General features: G+C 46.8%; 1 protein-coding gene across 4 annotated transcripts in view; it reads left to right on the top strand.

The window, feature by feature from the left end:
- Nucleotides 1–10,687, top strand: part of daam2 (dishevelled associated activator of morphogenesis 2) — a 327,537-nt gene extending 316,850 nt beyond the window's left edge. For all 4 annotated transcript variants that reach the window (XM_052024252.1, XM_052024248.1, XM_052024249.1 and 1 more), the window contains one exon: nt 389–10,687. In XM_052024252.1, the coding sequence (XP_051880212.1) occupies nt 389–604 (216 nt within the window). In that variant the 3' untranslated portion in view covers nt 605–10,687. The remainder of the gene's footprint in view (nt 1–388) is intronic.
- The last annotated feature ends 5,766 nt before the right edge of the window (nt 10,688–16,453 follow it).

Genomic DNA, 16,453 nt, shown 5'->3' with positions numbered 1-16,453 from the left:
TGATTCTGACTATCTGTTATTGCATCCAAACCCCTGGATTAGATCCCAGTCTGTAATCACTCCAGGTATCCATTATTCTATATAAACCTCCTGAACCCCTGGATTAGATCCCAGTCTGTAATCACTCCAGGTATCCATTATTCTATATAAACCCCCTGAACCCCTGGATTAGATCCCAGTCTGTAATCACCCCCAGGTATCCATTATTCTATATATAAACCTCCTGAACCCCTGGATTAGATCCCAGTCTGTAATCACTCCAGGTATCCATTATTCTGTATATAAACCCCATGAACCCCTCAATTAGATCCCAGTCTGTGATCTGCTATCTGTTTAATGCATCACTGCCGGTGTCTGACCCCCACCCTGTGTTTGTCCCCACCCCCAGCTGAAGGAGCAGCGGGAGAAGGAGCGGCGGCTGAAGAAGTCGCGGGCGGGCAGCACGTCGGAGGAGGTGGGCGAGTTCGACGATCTGGTGCTGGCCCTGCGCTCAGGCGAAGTCTTTGACAAGGACCTGTCCAAGCTGAAGCGGAACCGCAAGCGCTCGGGCAGCCAGCTGTTGGAGAGTGGCCGGGAACGGGCGGTCAGCAAGCTGAATTACTGAGCGGCGGGAACACTGCTGCCTCCGCCCGGGAGGGGTTACCTGGACCAGGAGGGAGCTCCCTCCCCTCTCCCCCCAAACCCCCAGCATCCTAAGACCACACACACACACACACACACAAACACACACACACACACACACACACACACACACACACAACACGCTGCCCTCCTCCCCGACCTCTCTGTCCCACCCGCTCCACCGGAGAAGGAGGGGTTGGCAGCAGAACCCAAAGGATTCCCTCCTGCCCCTCCAGTTGCCTCCCTCCCCAAAGGTGAGAGCCCGGATATTCCGGAAACGACAGAGGGAGCAGCGCCGGGATCTACAGGAACACCAAGATGCTCTCGTTATTGTTTCTGCCAAAGTATCGACCCGCATCAGTTCTGGCACCGAAAGCCCCTCCCTCTGGTGCTCAACATCCCCCTTGTGATTCTCGAAGGGGGTGGTTGCCAACACGTGCTCGTGCCCCAGGGCACCTTGGCAAGTCGGACCCTTTTTTCGTTGTTTGCATTCACTTTCGGGGGTCTTTTGGTATTTAATTCATTGGATGTGGTGGCGTGGAGGGGCAAACAGAATGGCTCGGCTGAACTCAATCGGGCAACAGCACGGCCAAAAGAAAAATAACTGCAGATGCCTGAAGTCTGAAGTAAAACTGGGAAATCTCAGCAGGTCAGGCAGCATCTGTGGGAAGAAAGGCACAAGAGACTGCAGATGCTGGAATCTAGAGCAAAAAAGCAAGAGGCTGGAGGAAAGGGGGTCGAGCAGCATCTGCGGAGGGAAGCCCACTGTCCATTTCCCTCCACAGACGCTGACTGACCCGCTGAGTTTCTCCTGCTTCTTGTTCCTCACTCTGCGGAAAGGAAAACTATCAACTAACAAAGGGTCGCAGAACCGAAGCGTCGACTGTTCTTCTTTGCGTGGACACTGCCTGACCTGCTGGGTTCTTCCAGCATTCTTCTGGTTTTTTTCTCGTTGTTGCACAGCCTGTAGTCTGTTTGCTTCTCCGTCGGGGAGGGATGAGTTGAGTACCGTGGCCGGTGGTGCTAGAGCAAGATGAGACAAAACTCTTGCCTACTCTGTCCTGAACCCAGCGCCATCACCAAGGTGGTGAGGTCCACAGGCATTGTTGGGAAGAAAAGACATAGGTGGGGCCTCCCGGATGACTCTCCAAAGCAGGGTTAAAAAATAGAACTGTCTGCATCTCAGGCAGCAGATCCCCAGTGCTTTGGAGGTCAGTGAAAAACGTATAATGCAAAAAAAACAGTATTAAATACAGTCAGTGGGTCTAATCCAACTGTACACACACGTTACCACAAATAGATAGCCACAGTTACTGGGCCTATATTGTGCAATAATTTTTTTTTAAGCTTTATATGTACATATATATATATATAAAATGTTAAAATTTTACTTTGTAAGGAGAAAGCTAGTCCTTTTGAAGTGTAGACTTGTCGCATGAAGTGCGACTAAAATGTGCATGTTCCGGTGTTTTAAAAGTCTTTGTTCCATCGCTTCGACCACTCCCCCCACCCCCACCCCACCACCGCACCCCCCAATTTGCTCCCGCCAAATCCATCGCCGACCCCGGTCAAGGTATTCACGTTCTTCGAGGCAGGGAGAAGGCATGTGTGTCATTTCAGTTCGTATTTGAAAGGAGGCAGAGACTCGGGCCTAAGGGGACTCACGTTCCTCTCTTCAGCACAAATCTCAGAGAGAGAGAGAAAGAGAGAGAGAGAGAGAGAGGGGGGGACAAAATGTTTGAAATGGCAGGTGTCCTGGCACGTTTGCCCACTGCAGCACTGCCTCCACACAAGGACACAAGGAAATGGAGAAGGAGTAGGCCACTCAGCCCTTCAAGCCTGCCCCAGCATTCAATATGACCATGGCTGTTCTACACTGGCCTCAAGTCCTCCTCTGTGCCAGTTCCCCATAACCCTCAATTCCTCGATCCTTCAAATATTTATCTATCTCCACCTTAAATATCTCTAATGATCCGTCCTCCACCACCCTCGGGGGCAGAGTGTTCCAGAGATCTACTGCCCTCTGAGAGAAGACATTTCTACGCACCTCGGTGTTAAATGATCAGCTCCTTATTTTGTTCTCTTGTTCATGACTCCCTACTCGTAAAAACATCTTCAACAACTACCCTGTCAACCCCCCTTAGGATCACATGAGAGATGGAGGAGCAAGTCCCTCCCTGGTGCCAGCCAAAAGAGGGGAGATTGGAACCAGATTAGTGCTCTGTATTGGACCCAGCTACCAGGTTCCTTCACCTCTAGTGGTGTCCAAGGTTCTCAGTCACCCTCTTTTAAGCCAGGCACTGAGAACTGACTGAAAAGAAAGAGACTTACCCTAGTTATAGCTAATGAACCCCCACCCCTCGATAAACTGGGTAAGTTTACCTGACCCAACACTGAGGCATACAGGTCAGGCCTGTTGTGAATCTGACCCCCGCTCATGCTGCACTTGCTAAGTGTCCTGATGTGGAATTGACGGTGAATCCCATTCCCCCTTCCCTCCATCCACCAGGAGGCACAAATCAAAGCTCTAGATTCACACCCCGGCCCCCAATCACCCCCAACACAGACCTATCAGTATGTTGATGTAGGGTAACTAACAATCTGCTGGAGGAACTCAGTGGGCCGAGCAGCACCCGTGGGAGGAAAGGAATTGTCGATGTTTCGGGTCGAAACCCTGCATCAGGACGTTGTTCACTTCAGATGCTGCTCGACCCGCTGAGTTCTTCCGGCAGATTATTTGTCGGTCCGGATTCCAGCGTCTGCAGTCTCCTGTGTCCCTCAGCTGATGTAGAGTGACACGTTTGCACAGGCGATTGGACTCTCAATGGCTTTTGAATGAAGAGCAAAGAATTGGAGCACAAAATGCAACCAATTCGTATAAAGGTACCTTAACCATTCGGAGAATGTGGACACGATTGGCAGTGCAATCTTTATTGTCCATCCTTAATTACCCCCTGAGCTGTGGGGCAATTAAAAGTCAATTATAGTGTCTGGAGTCACATACAAGCCAGAATGGATAAGAATAGCAGATTTCCTTTGCCAAAGGGTATTAGATTCAAAGAAAGTCTACTAGTTCCATGGTCACTATTACAGACGCTAGCTGTTTTTAAATTCCACGTTTGTTTAATTACCTACATTTAAATTCCCCAGTGGCCGGGGTGGGATTTGAACTCGTATCAACGGTTCAGGCCCAGCAATTTAACTACCTTGCTACCAAGCAAGCGAAGGTGTTTGTGGCCTTGGAGCCACAGAAACGTAGAGTCACAGAGCGCAGAAACAGGCCCTTCGGCTGACCATATCCGTGCCAGCTATGAAGCAGCCATCCACACTCAAGCAACACTCAAAGGCACAAACACACAAACTCAGCAGGTCGGGCAGCATCTATGGAAGGAAATGGACAGTCGATGTCTCGGGCCACGTCGGCTGCGCGGAGCAGTCCATGTTCCGAACCTAACCGAGCGCCAGTCCCCAGCTCTTTCTCCGCTGCATTGACGACTGCACTGGTGCCTTTTCCTGTGCCCGTGCAGAGTGTGTCAATTTTATCAAACCCGCCACAGATGAAGGGTCCAGACCCAAAACGCCGATTGTCCCACTTCCCTCCACAGAGGCTGCCCGTCGCACTGAGTACCTCCAGCGCCTTTGTTGTTGCACCAGGTTCCAGCATCCCCGGTCTCTTGTGTGTCGATCTACACTCATTCCATTTACCATGGCCTTCTATTCCTTGGACGCAGCTGATTCTTTGGTGCCGTCTGAATTGGCATGGCATTCAGCTCAAGGGCCAATCAGGGATGGGCAACGAACGCTGCCCTTGCCCGTCCCGTCAGCAAGAAAACAGATCACGGGGCTCACAGGCAGTGACATGTGTAAGGGGAAGCTGGATGCTACCCTTGAGTAACAAGCACTGAGCCAACTAGAACACAGCCAAACATAGCAGAAAGTACATAGAGCCCAAGGAATGGTAGCAGTGAGAGGTCATTCAGACGTCAGGCATGTCACGGGAAAACATTATTGGTTGTCCTGGGGTACCATCAGGGAGTAGAGGGATTATTAATGCTGGTAGGCATTCCTCCAAGATCCTAGAGAAAGGATATTATTTCTGCAGATGTGCTAACCAGAGACTCCCATGTATATTTTGAAAACTGCAAAGGACATTGAATACTCGCTGAATTGGACCCCAGGGAGAGGTGGAGAGGAAAAGGTGGCTGGATCTGAAGACAAATTCACCGATGAAGGATTACTGCTAGATTACGCCCAATTTGTTGGCTGCATAATCCTTCTAGCCGCCTCACTTTGAAACAAGCCGATTTATAGAGTGGGACGTAAGGCTGTGCCTTAGTGGAGTTCTGGGCTCACAATCCACAGAACCAAGTATGGAATAAGATTAATAATCTGGAATTTCCAGAAAAAAAAATACACTAAATCGATAGGTTTTTGTAAAGATCCTTTCTGCTTTTGAGGGGAGGAATCTGCCATCCCTAACTGGATTGGCCTGTGTGTGACTACAGACCCAAGATTGGTTTATTATGATTAAGTTCTAGTTTATTGTTGCCATCAGCATACAATAAACTTGAACTTAATAATAATTGGCATACATACAGGGTATAAATAGCGGGAAATTAGCTTTTAGCACAGTACATTGCAAGACAAGGACAGACATGTTAACATATACGTAAATTATTTTCACATGTACCAAGATAAAGTGAAAAGCTTTTGCTTGAGTGCCATCCAGACCAATCCTGCCATACATAATTACATTCAGGTAGTATAAAGAAAAGCAGAATGCAGAATTTAGTGTTGCAGTTACAGAGAAAGTGCAGTGCAAGTAGATAAGTAAAGTGCAAGGGCCACGACGAGGTCGATTGGGAGATCAAGAGTTCAGCCTTTAGCGTGTGAGAGATCCATTCAGGAGTCTAATAACAGCGGGATAGAAGCTGTCCTGAAGTCAATGTGATTGAGAAGCCAGAGGCAATGAGGGGAGATGGGCTGTATAGACCAGATTTGCCAGTGATGCCCTGGAAAATGAACCAATAAAATAAACCTATCAGACGTTTCACCTTAAGTGGTGAATTTACCTTCAGTTTGTGTGTTTTAAGCATTCAATTGAAGGGCAGTTACCTAGAGTTCCAATTGCAGAAGTCTTCAGAGACAGAAGAGACCGCAGATGCTGGAATCTCAAGCAAAAAACAAACTGCTGGAGGAACTGCTCGACCACTGTGTCCCTTCAGCAGTTTGTTTTTTGCACAAGTCTTTCTTTTTCCCTGCATTGAGAAGTGACTTTTCTGAAACTGAATCAGAGTTAGGACGGTTTCCGGGTCAGTTTAATTCATTCAGAAATTTCGAACGAGCGCCTTCTGTCACCCTTATGACCCCAACATGAAGTTCAGGTCAGCAAGATGATGTTATCGAGGACTATAGAGGAAACTGGGGGTTATGGAGAACAGATGGAGTTGAAGCCAACAATCAGATCAGCCGCAAACCTCTTGAATAGCAGAGTGGAGGTGAGGTCCCAAATGGCCTCCTGTTTCCTGACTGGAAGACAACGGTGGGTGGGGACTCTACAGGCAACAGAAGTTCACCGGTTACCCAAGGGTAGACCAGGATAGTACGTCCAACATCTTACAGACAGTTGGACGTACTACAGATAGTTAGAGCTGCCCCACAGGTCCAGTGACCTGGGTTCAACCCTGACCTCTGGTGCTGTCTGTGTGGAGTCTGCACGTTCTCCTTGGGTCTCCTCCAACTCTGGTTTCTTCCCACATCCCAAAGGTGTGCGGATCAGTAGGTTAATTGCCTATTGTAAATAGCCCCCTAGTGAGTGGTAGAATCTGGGCGGGAGTTGATGGGAATTTTGGGCGAATAAAATAGGTGATTAATGTGTAGGTCAGTGCTCAATGGTCGGCATGGACTTGCTGGGCTGAAGGGCCTGTTTCTGTGCTCTTTGAGGATCACTGCCTGTCTTTATTCGTACCGAATCCAGAATGAACTGACCCCTGACCCTGAAAAACAAGTAAAACTGCAAATTTTAGAATCCGAAACCGAGCAAGAAAGGCTGGACGATCAGTGAGTCAAGCAGCATCTGTGGAAAATTACTCACCAGAGATACACTGAGAGGGATCATCAGCCTGAGTGCTGAGAGGCTGTTTCCTTAAGCTGGAGAACCTGGAATTAGTATTAGTCTCAGAGAGGGGGTGAGTCATGGACTCATACAGCATAGAAATAGGCCATTTGGCCCACCATATCCATGCCAACGTGGTGAGGTGAGGAGGACCATGATGCTCAGTCACTTGGCAGGTTCAAGATGAAGATCTTGGACCCTGCTGGAATCAGGGAATATGTGGATTGGGCAAAAATGTGGGCCAGGCCCACAACCAACTATGATACTATTAAACAGTGAAGCAGGCCATGTAGCCCATTCCTGCCCCATTTCTTAGGCTCCTGTTCATCGTCCAGTTGCAATGATCATTTGGCAACAAGCTGGTATTTAGACGGTTTAGTTGATGGACTTGAGGACACCAAAGAGGAGCGGGAGAAGTCTGTCCACCTCTTTGAGCCACAGACGCCAAAATCCGGAGCAGCACACAAAACACTGGAGGAACTCAGCGGGTCAGGCAGCATCTGTAGAGGGAAATGGACAGTCAACATTTCTGGTCGAGACCCTTCATCTGGACCCTTCATCCAATCCAGATGAAGGGTCTCAACTCGAACTATTGACTGTCCAATTCCCTCCATAGATGCTGCTTGACCTGCTCATTAAGCCTGCTCTGTATTCATCGAGACCCTCACCAATCTTCGACCTCAGTGGCCATTTTCCTGTCTTACTCCCCGTACCCTTGATTCCCTTTAATGTCCAGAAATCTATTGATGGCAGTTTGAATGGCTTTCTCGACATGAGAACATCAGAGCAGGAGTAGGCCATCTGGCACTTTGAGCCAATATCAATCTCTGTTTTGAATGAACACAATGACTGAGCTCCCAGGGTAAAGAATTCCAAAGATTTACCACCTTCTGAGTGAAGAAATTTATCACAGTCCTAAATGACCTTCCCCTTATTCCGAAACTGGACTCTCTGCCAGGGGAACTATCCTTCCTGCACTTAGTATGTGAAGCATTCAAGCATTTTGCCTCTTTCGAAGTGATCTCTCATTCTTCTAAACTCAAATCAAACTCTGGGTAATAGGGGTTTAAACGGGGTTATCATGACTCTCAGTTATCCATTTCAGTTTTTGTGCAGAGAGTTCAAGGGCAGGGAGTAGGGGTTGGCTGTGGAAAGCGGGGCTTGATTAGAGTCTTTGGGATCCAAGCCAGTAAAGTCGGTAAGTCGATTGTGCAGTGGGAAGACTGTAAAAAGTAGGCAGCCAACATTGATCTTGCTCAGTAACACAATTCAAGCATTATTGGTGAAATCACTAAGTGGAATATCAAGCCAGGACACATTAACAGAATGAAAAGCTAGTATTAGTAATGATGACCATGAAACTACCAGATTGTTGTTAATAACCTACCTAGCTGTGGGGAGCAACCCTACTGTCCTTGCTCACTCTCTGCCGAATGTGTCTACAGACCCACCAAAACGCTTCACACTTAACAGCCCTCTGCAATGGGCCAGCAGGACATTCAACCCAGGTGTCGACAAAAACTGTCAAAGCCTCACCTCTGATGTCCACATCTCACGTACAAGTTGGCAGTTTAATTGGCCACTGTAAATTGCTCCTAGTGAGTGGGTGAATCTGGGCAGGGCGGATGAGAACACAGAAAGAGCAAAAATGTAGGATTTTTAAATATGGGAGGGCGGAGGGGCTTAATGGTCGGCACAGACTCGGTGGGCCGAAGGGCCTGTTTCTGAATTTTATGCCTCTACGTCTCAAAGTATTAAAATACCCCACATCATTGCAACAGGGTAACTAAGGGTGGGTAATAAATCCCACACTCCGCCCCATCCCAAGAACATGTAAATTCTCAGCTGCGGATCAGCAAAGATGAAAATATACCCTGCAGCTTTATCTTCATTTGTTCCTTGGAAGGACAAAGGTTGCATGTGAGTGCTCACGACATCTTCAATGCGAATTTCATGTGTTGATAGTGGAACTTAGAGCCTTGAAGTTGCTGGCAGAAGATGTCTGACTTCTGCTGAGAGCCATGAGCTTAAGGTGGTGTGTACCAACGTCAGTTTCTCCAGCGCAGGATTTAGGATCAGATACTGGCTCCCGATTATCCTCTTACTCAAGAGAAAAATCGGGGATGAGAGGGGAGAGGTCAGTCAGCACAGAGCGACTCACCACTGGACCAGAGGCAAAGACCTAACATGTTAAGAGTATTTTTTATTTATTCATTCCTCGGGATCCGAGCAAGGTCATCATTTATTGCCCATCCATAATTGCCCTTGAGAAGGTGGTGGTGAGCTTGCTTCTTGAACTGCTGCAGTCCTTCTGATGAAGGTGCTCCCACTGTGCTGTTGTGGAGGGAGTCCCAGGATTTAGATGGTGACATATTTAAACAGTAGCGTATATCCACTTCGGATTGGTATGTGACTTGGAGGGGAACCTGCAGGTGGTGATATTCCCCTGCGTCTTGTCTTGACTTGAACATATAGAACACTACAACACAGTACAGGCCCTTTGGCCCACAATGTTGTGCCGGCATTTTATCCTGCTCTAAGACCTATCTAACCCTTCCCTCCCACATAGCCCCCTATTTTTCTATCATTCATGTGTCTATCTAAGAGTCTCTTTAGTGTCCCTAATGTATCTGCCCCCACAACCTCTGCCGCAGTGCATTCCACCATTCTCTGTGTAAAAAAACTTCCCCCTGACATCCCCCTTATATCGTCCTCCAACCACCTTAAAATTATGTCCCCTCGTGTTAGCCATTGTCGCCCTGGGATAAAGTCTTTGACTGTCCACTCGATCTATGCCTCTTATCATCTTGTACGCCTCTATCAAGTCACCTCTTATCCTCCTTCTCCCCAAAGAGAAAAGCACTAGCTCGCTCAACTTAGTGGTAGAGAGTTTGAGGGGTGCTGTCAGAGTAGCCTGGGCAAGGAACCACTTGCATTTTGCAGATGCAGATACCTCACCCTTCCCCAACCCCTCTGAACGATGGAACTCCCAGCTTCCCTCTGACCACCCTCCCTCACACAATGCATAGGCTGTAAACGCTCATGCTTGGCATCGACCAACCGTTGCTACCTGCCAATCCTCTCCAACCTCAGTGCAACTCCTGAGCCATGGGTGGGAGCCCTCAGTTCCTCGAAGCTCCGTTACTCAGTGAATTACACCTCTGATTACTAGGGCTGAAAATTGGCAGTGTTGAGCCTTTCAAAACATGCCTCTTGAGTAATAGGAGTCGCACATCTACACCACCTTGCTTGTTCCTTAAGAATATTCCAAAGGACTTTGCAGCCATTTCAAGTGGAGCCACAGCTGTAATGTAAGGAAGGTGACGGCCAACTGTGGGAATATCCTTTCTTTCCCCTGTGTCTTCGCCAAAGCACACCAGCAAAAGCCAAATGTAAAGTACCTTCACCGTCTCCCACTCCTCTTGCCCACTGGAAGAAACCTTCCCACACCGAAGATTGCTCCTGGGGGATGATCAGAGGACTTCCATTCCCCTCCGTCTCCCATCCGTGGTCCTCAGCCCAACCCGCGACCATTCCGGTTCACGTAGAGGAACAGGTTGCAGGTGATCAAAGCAGTGTAGTAGAGTTCTTGTGTTGCATCTGCGATGATGCCCTCAATATTCCAACTTTTCTACAAACATTACCGAAAATAACTGATAAAACATATTTTTTAAAGAAAAAAAAGATTGTATTTAAGAGTACATCTTTCTTGTTTTGTTAAATATTGTCAAATGACATAAATATTTTGAGCTGTGTATGTAACACAACGGGTATTCCCAGTAATAACTATTAAACAGAATGGTAACTATATCCTTATACCTTTAGGTAAATTCAGTTACTAGAAATGCCACAGATGTATTAAACATGCTGTACAGTACTAAAAGCTGGCCTCTGTGTAATATTTTGTGCTTTTTTAAAAAATAAAGATAAATAAATATTTCCTCCTTCACTTCTAATATTAACATCTGGCCTCTCTGTTTAATCTTTGGTTAAATCCTGTGGAAAGTGATTATTTTGGTTCAAGTAAATCTTTTGCCGGTCTGCATTGACAACACCACTCTATTCTTTGACTACGTAGAAGCATTACAGGAGGGCAAAGATCACTGCTGCCTTTTCGACCATGAGTTTTGTGCCAGGTTTGAAGTCTCGATCTTCAAACAAACTTTCCCTCAATCCAAAGACTGTATTGAAGGCATTATCAATTGCATTATTGATGTCTGCCATTGTCGAGGTATAGCAAGTGGTGTATATTTTCCAGGGTCTACCATGAAACTTCATGTCTGCGGATTGATAAGGGACTTTTGTCCTGTAGATGTTGAGTAAGGTCCAATCTCTTGTATGCTTCAGTGAAAGAATCGACGAAAAGTTGGAACTCACCCTTCCCCATCACCTCTGAACGACGGTCCCTCTGCCCACCCTCCCTCGTACAGTATTCATGCTTGGCACCGACCGGTCATTGCTACTTGCCAATCCTCTCCAAGCTTAGTGCGGCTCCTGAGCCATGGGTGGGACCCCTCAGTTCCTCAGTGCTCTGTTACTGAGTCTGGGGTGGTCTTGGTTCTGGAATATCAGAATCAGGTTTATTATCCCTGACTTATATGACATGAAATGTGTTGTTTTGCAGCAGCAGTATGGTACAAAGACATAAAAATTACTATAAATTACAAAAATAAATAGTGCATAAAAAGGAATAATGAGCTAGTGTTCATGGGTTCATGGACCGTTTAGAAATCTGATGGCGGAGGGGAAGAAGCTGTCTCTGAATCATTGAGTGTGGGTCTTTAAGCTCCTGTACCTCCTCCCCGCTGGTAGTAACAAGGAGAGGGTGTGTCCCGGATGGTGAGGGTCCTTAGCGATGGATGCCACCTTCTTGAAGCACCACGTCCTGAAGATGTCCTCGATGGTGGGGAAGGTTGTGCCCGTGATGGAGCTGGTTGAGTCTACAACCCTCTGAAGCCTCTTGTGATCCTGTGCGTTGGACCTTCTATACCAGGCTGTGATGCAACCAGTCAGAATGCTCTCCACTATACATCTGTAGAAATTTGCAAAAGTCTTCGGTGACATACCGAATCTCCTCAAACTCCTAATGAAGTAGAGCTGCTGGCATGCCTTCTTCATCATCACCACTGCAAGATGAAGTTCTGAAGAGAAGCTCCACTCCCGTGGGAAATTTGTTGGCCATAGTCTTTTTCCCAGGGTAGGGGAGTCTAAAATTAAAGGACATAAATTTAAGGTGAGAGGAGAAAGATTTAAAAGGGACCTGAGGGGCAACTTTATCTCACAGAGGTTGGTGGGTATGTGGAACGAGCTGCCAGAGGAAGCTGTAGAGGTGGGTACAATTGCAATGTTTAAAAGACGCTTGGATAGTTTCATGGATAGAAAAGGTTGAGAGGGATATGGCCAAAAATAGGCAAATGGGACCAGCTTGGATAGACATCATGGTGGGCATGGACGAGTTGGGCCGAAGGGCCTGCTTCTGTGCTGTATGACTCTATGAGGACGATGATGTTTGACACCAGCTTTCGCCGAGACAGTCTCTGTTGTAGATCCATTGTTGCTGTCATGCTTGCAGGCCATCATGATGCAAGCAAAAGATGGAACCACATTCCTGTAGGCAGCTGAACTTAAGGAGAGTGCTCCACAGTCCCTCCCAGCTGATGGAGCCAAAGGTTTTAATGAGGTCAAAAAAAGCTCATGTGGCTGGTTCTGATCCTTGAGTTTTTCTTGGAGTTATCACATGATGAAGGCAACATCCACTGTGCCAGTAGGATGGATGGAGTCCACACTGATTTGGGGAGCAGATCTTCAGCCTCTGGCAGGAGGTGGTGAGGAGGACTCCGGCGATGATCTTCCTTGTGGCAGACGGCAGGGAGACCACAGTCGGACTTCTCTCCTTTCTTAGAAGATGGTTACGATGACAGCATCTCTGAGTCTCCTGATGAATCTGCCTCTTCTCAGATGTCGACAAAAGACTGTGTATTCATGGCTGAAGTTCTTCACTGCTGATGTCCAATCTTTAGCAGGGAAACCATCCGTCCCCAAGACCTTGCTTTTTAGCTGGGATCTGGACTTTTTGACTTCTTTGTGAAGAGTGTTGGCAAGATTGGCCTGAATAGGACACTGGGCTGGAGTCAAGGGCACTCACATCATAGATACAGCATCATAACAGTACAGCACAGGAACAGGCCCTTCGGCCTTCAATGTCTGCGGCAAACATGATACCGAATTAAACTAAATCCCTTCTGCCTGCACATGATCCATATCCCCCCATTCCCTGCATGTTCACGTGTCTATCTAACATCCTCTTAAACACCCCTATCGTACCTGTCTCCACCACCACCCCCGGCAGCTGTTCCAGGCACCCACCACTCTCTGTGTAAAAAACTTGCCCCGCACATCTCCTTTAAACTTTCCTCCTCTCACCTTAAATGCATGTCTTGATATTTCTACCCTGGGAGAAAGATACTGGCTGTCTACCCTATCTATGCTTCTCATAATCTTATAAACTTCTATCAGGTCTCTAACACTCCAGAGAAAACAACCAAGGTTTGTCCAAACTCTCCTTATAGCTCATACTCTCTAATCCAGGCAGCATCCTGGTGAACCTCTTCTGCACCCTTTCCAACACCTCCACGTCCTTCCTGTAATGGGGGTGACCAGAATTGCACACAATACCTCACAAGTGTGGCCTAATTTATTATACAGCTGCAACATGACTTCCTGACTCTTATACTCGATGCCCCAACCAATGAAGGCAAGCATGCCATACATCTCTTTACCACCCTATCTACTTTCAGGGAGCTGTGGACTTGGATGCTAAGGTCCCTCTGTATATCAACGCTGTTAAAGGCCCTGCTATTAACTTGAGGAGTTAGTTTGAAGTGTTGCAGCAGGTATTGACTGCCTTTCTGAACTCAATAAACCTCAATCCATTACTGGCTCTCAGTGGCTGGAGTCTTGGGTGTTTGGGCTATAGATGGCCTTGAGAGAACTGAAGAACTTGCGCACGTCATGGATATCAGCAAGTTGCCGAGATTCATGCATCCACCATCTGTTCCTTGGGTGACTGGTTTTCGACTGGACCTCTGTAGGTGCCTGTAAGAACTGCCTCTGTTCCTTTGAGGAATGGTTGAGCTTCCAGTCCAGGGATATCTTAACTTTTTGGTTAATTAGCTCCTAGATCCCTCATCATCCTCATCAAGCCAGTCCTGGTTCTTCTCAGTAGAGAAGCCAAGAGTCGCTTCGCAGATGCCAGATATGGTGGACTTCAGGGAAGTCCATACTGTGTGGGCACTCCTTGGCTCCCATTAGTGGATGATGTGACACAATGGCTGAGAAGAGCTGCCTTGGTGGAATCACTGAGAAGTTCAATATTGATCTCCTTCTGGTTGTGTTTCTGTTGATGCTGATGTGTTGGGGCCATGTTGATGGACACAATAGAATGGTCCAGGCAGTGGTCAGTCACGGTGTGAGTGATGCAGATGGCTATGCAATCTCTCCTTCAGGTGATGTTGTAATTTAACAGGTTCCAGAGCTTGGAACAGGAGTGTCGTCGTGAGGTATTGTACTTGTCCCTCTGAGGAAACAGGGTGATTCCTCATGCTCCAAGCATTTTGTCAGGAGAAGTGATCCTGTAAGAATCTGCCTCTTTTCTCCGTCCTTACTGATCACATCATGAGAGGGGGTTGCATCCCTTCCTAAGCTGACACTGAAATTGTCCTGGAGAATTAGGGAGGTGGACCAGGGTTGTTTCAAATTTGGAAAGTCTTCCTTGGCTTCATCTAAAACTCTCTCTGATACTTGCACACACATACAGTTTCATTCCCAAATACACTCATACATACACACACACACACACACACACGCGCGCGCACACACATTAAGACAAGGAAACACATTCTACGCCTGCATTTATATATATATATACAAACACACACAAAAGCAGACACACACATGCAGACATAGTGAAATACACTCACAATTGCACACATGCACACAGACATAAAAACACACCATAGACACACTGACATACACACACACATACACACACACACACAATCAAGTACAAACACAGACATACACACACTACACACTATACATGCACACACATATACTGCCACATGTACAATTATACACACAAAACACACAGAAAAATATGCACACACGTGCACCAGCATATGTGTACTGACACGCTCACAGAGAGAGACACACACACATGGTTAAGTTACTGAACCTGCAGCCAAAATTCTGAGTCATTGATCAAGAGCCATAAGTTGAAATCCCATCTCGGCAGCTGAGGAATTTAAATAGAAGTAATTAAATAAATCTGGAATTTAAAAAGCAAGTCTTGGTAATGGTAACCATGAAATTATGGATTGTCTTTAAAAAAACATACGTGGTTCACTCATGTTCTTTCGGGACATAAATGTGTTGTCCTTGCTAGCCCTGGTCTATATGTGAATGTGGCTTTGCACTAACCAATGTGGTTGGCTCCTCAGGGGATGGATAATTGGATAATAAATGCTAGAAATCCATTCCTACCCTGACCTGCTTATGCACTCTCTCTCTCTCCCTCTCCCTCTCTCCCTCTCTCCCTCTCTCTCTCTCTCCCTCTCCCTCTCTCTCTCTCTCTCTCTCTCTCTCTGTCTCTCCACATAATGACACTATTCAAGAAAGAAGAGAGACAGAAATCAAGAAACTTTAGGCCAATCAGAATTAGGGAAATGCTGGAATTCATTTTTATTGAAAAAAGACAATTATTTCCCTTCCATAAAACTATGGAAGGGAGTCATGTTTGGCAAATTCACTGGATTTTTTGAGGACGTAACCAATAGGTTGGATATAGGAGAACCAGTAGATGTAATGTATCTGGATCTTCAGAATGCATTTGATAACGTGCCCTATGAAAAGTTGCTACCCAAGAATGGACAGAGTTGGGGTTACATATTGCCATGGATAGGGGGGTAGTTAACCGACAGAAAACTGAGCATTAGGAAAAGTGGTTTGACTTTGGACTGGCAATCCGTAACTAGTGGTGTTCCACTGGGGTCAGCACTGGGTTCTAAACTATTTACAATCTATGTTAATGACTTGGATGAGGGAACCAGCTGTACTGCGTCCAAATTTACTGGTGATACAAAGGTGGGTGGATTAGCCTGTTGTGAGGAGGGCACAGAGAACCTGCAAAGGAATACAGCAAGATTAGGTCAGTGGGCAAGAGGTTGGCAGATGGACTATAATGTGAGAAAGTGCAATGTCATTCACTTCAGAAGGAAGAATAAAAGAAAACTATTGCTTAAATGGAGTGAGATGATAAAATGTTGCAGTCAAAGGGATTTGAGGGTCTTACAGCAGAAAGCACAAAGGGTTGGCAGGCAGGTACAGCAATAATTAGCAAAGCTAATGGAATGTTGGCCTTTATTGTGCAGAGAATGCAGTATAAAAGTAGAGAAGTTTCAGTGCAACTTTACAGAGCGATGATGAGGCTGCAACTGGAGGGCTGTGTACAGCTTTGATCTCTGCATTTAAGGAAGTATGTGCTTGCATTGGAAACAGTGCAAAGAAGGTTCACTAGGTTGAAACCAGGGATAAAGAGCTGATGTACGAAGAAAAGGTTGAGTCATAGATGGCCAGACCACATTTGGAGTATTGTGAGCAGTTTTGGGCCCCATATCCAAGGAAGGATGTGCTGGCGTAGGAGAGGGTCCAGAGGAGGTT

Source organism: Pristis pectinata, chromosome 10 (genome assembly GCF_009764475.1).
Source record: "Pristis pectinata isolate sPriPec2 chromosome 10, sPriPec2.1.pri, whole genome shotgun sequence".
Taxonomy (NCBI): domain Eukaryota; kingdom Metazoa; phylum Chordata; class Chondrichthyes; order Rhinopristiformes; family Pristidae; genus Pristis; species Pristis pectinata.
Note: the sequence above shows the minus strand (reverse complement) of the source record. Positions and strands in the feature narration are given on the sequence as shown.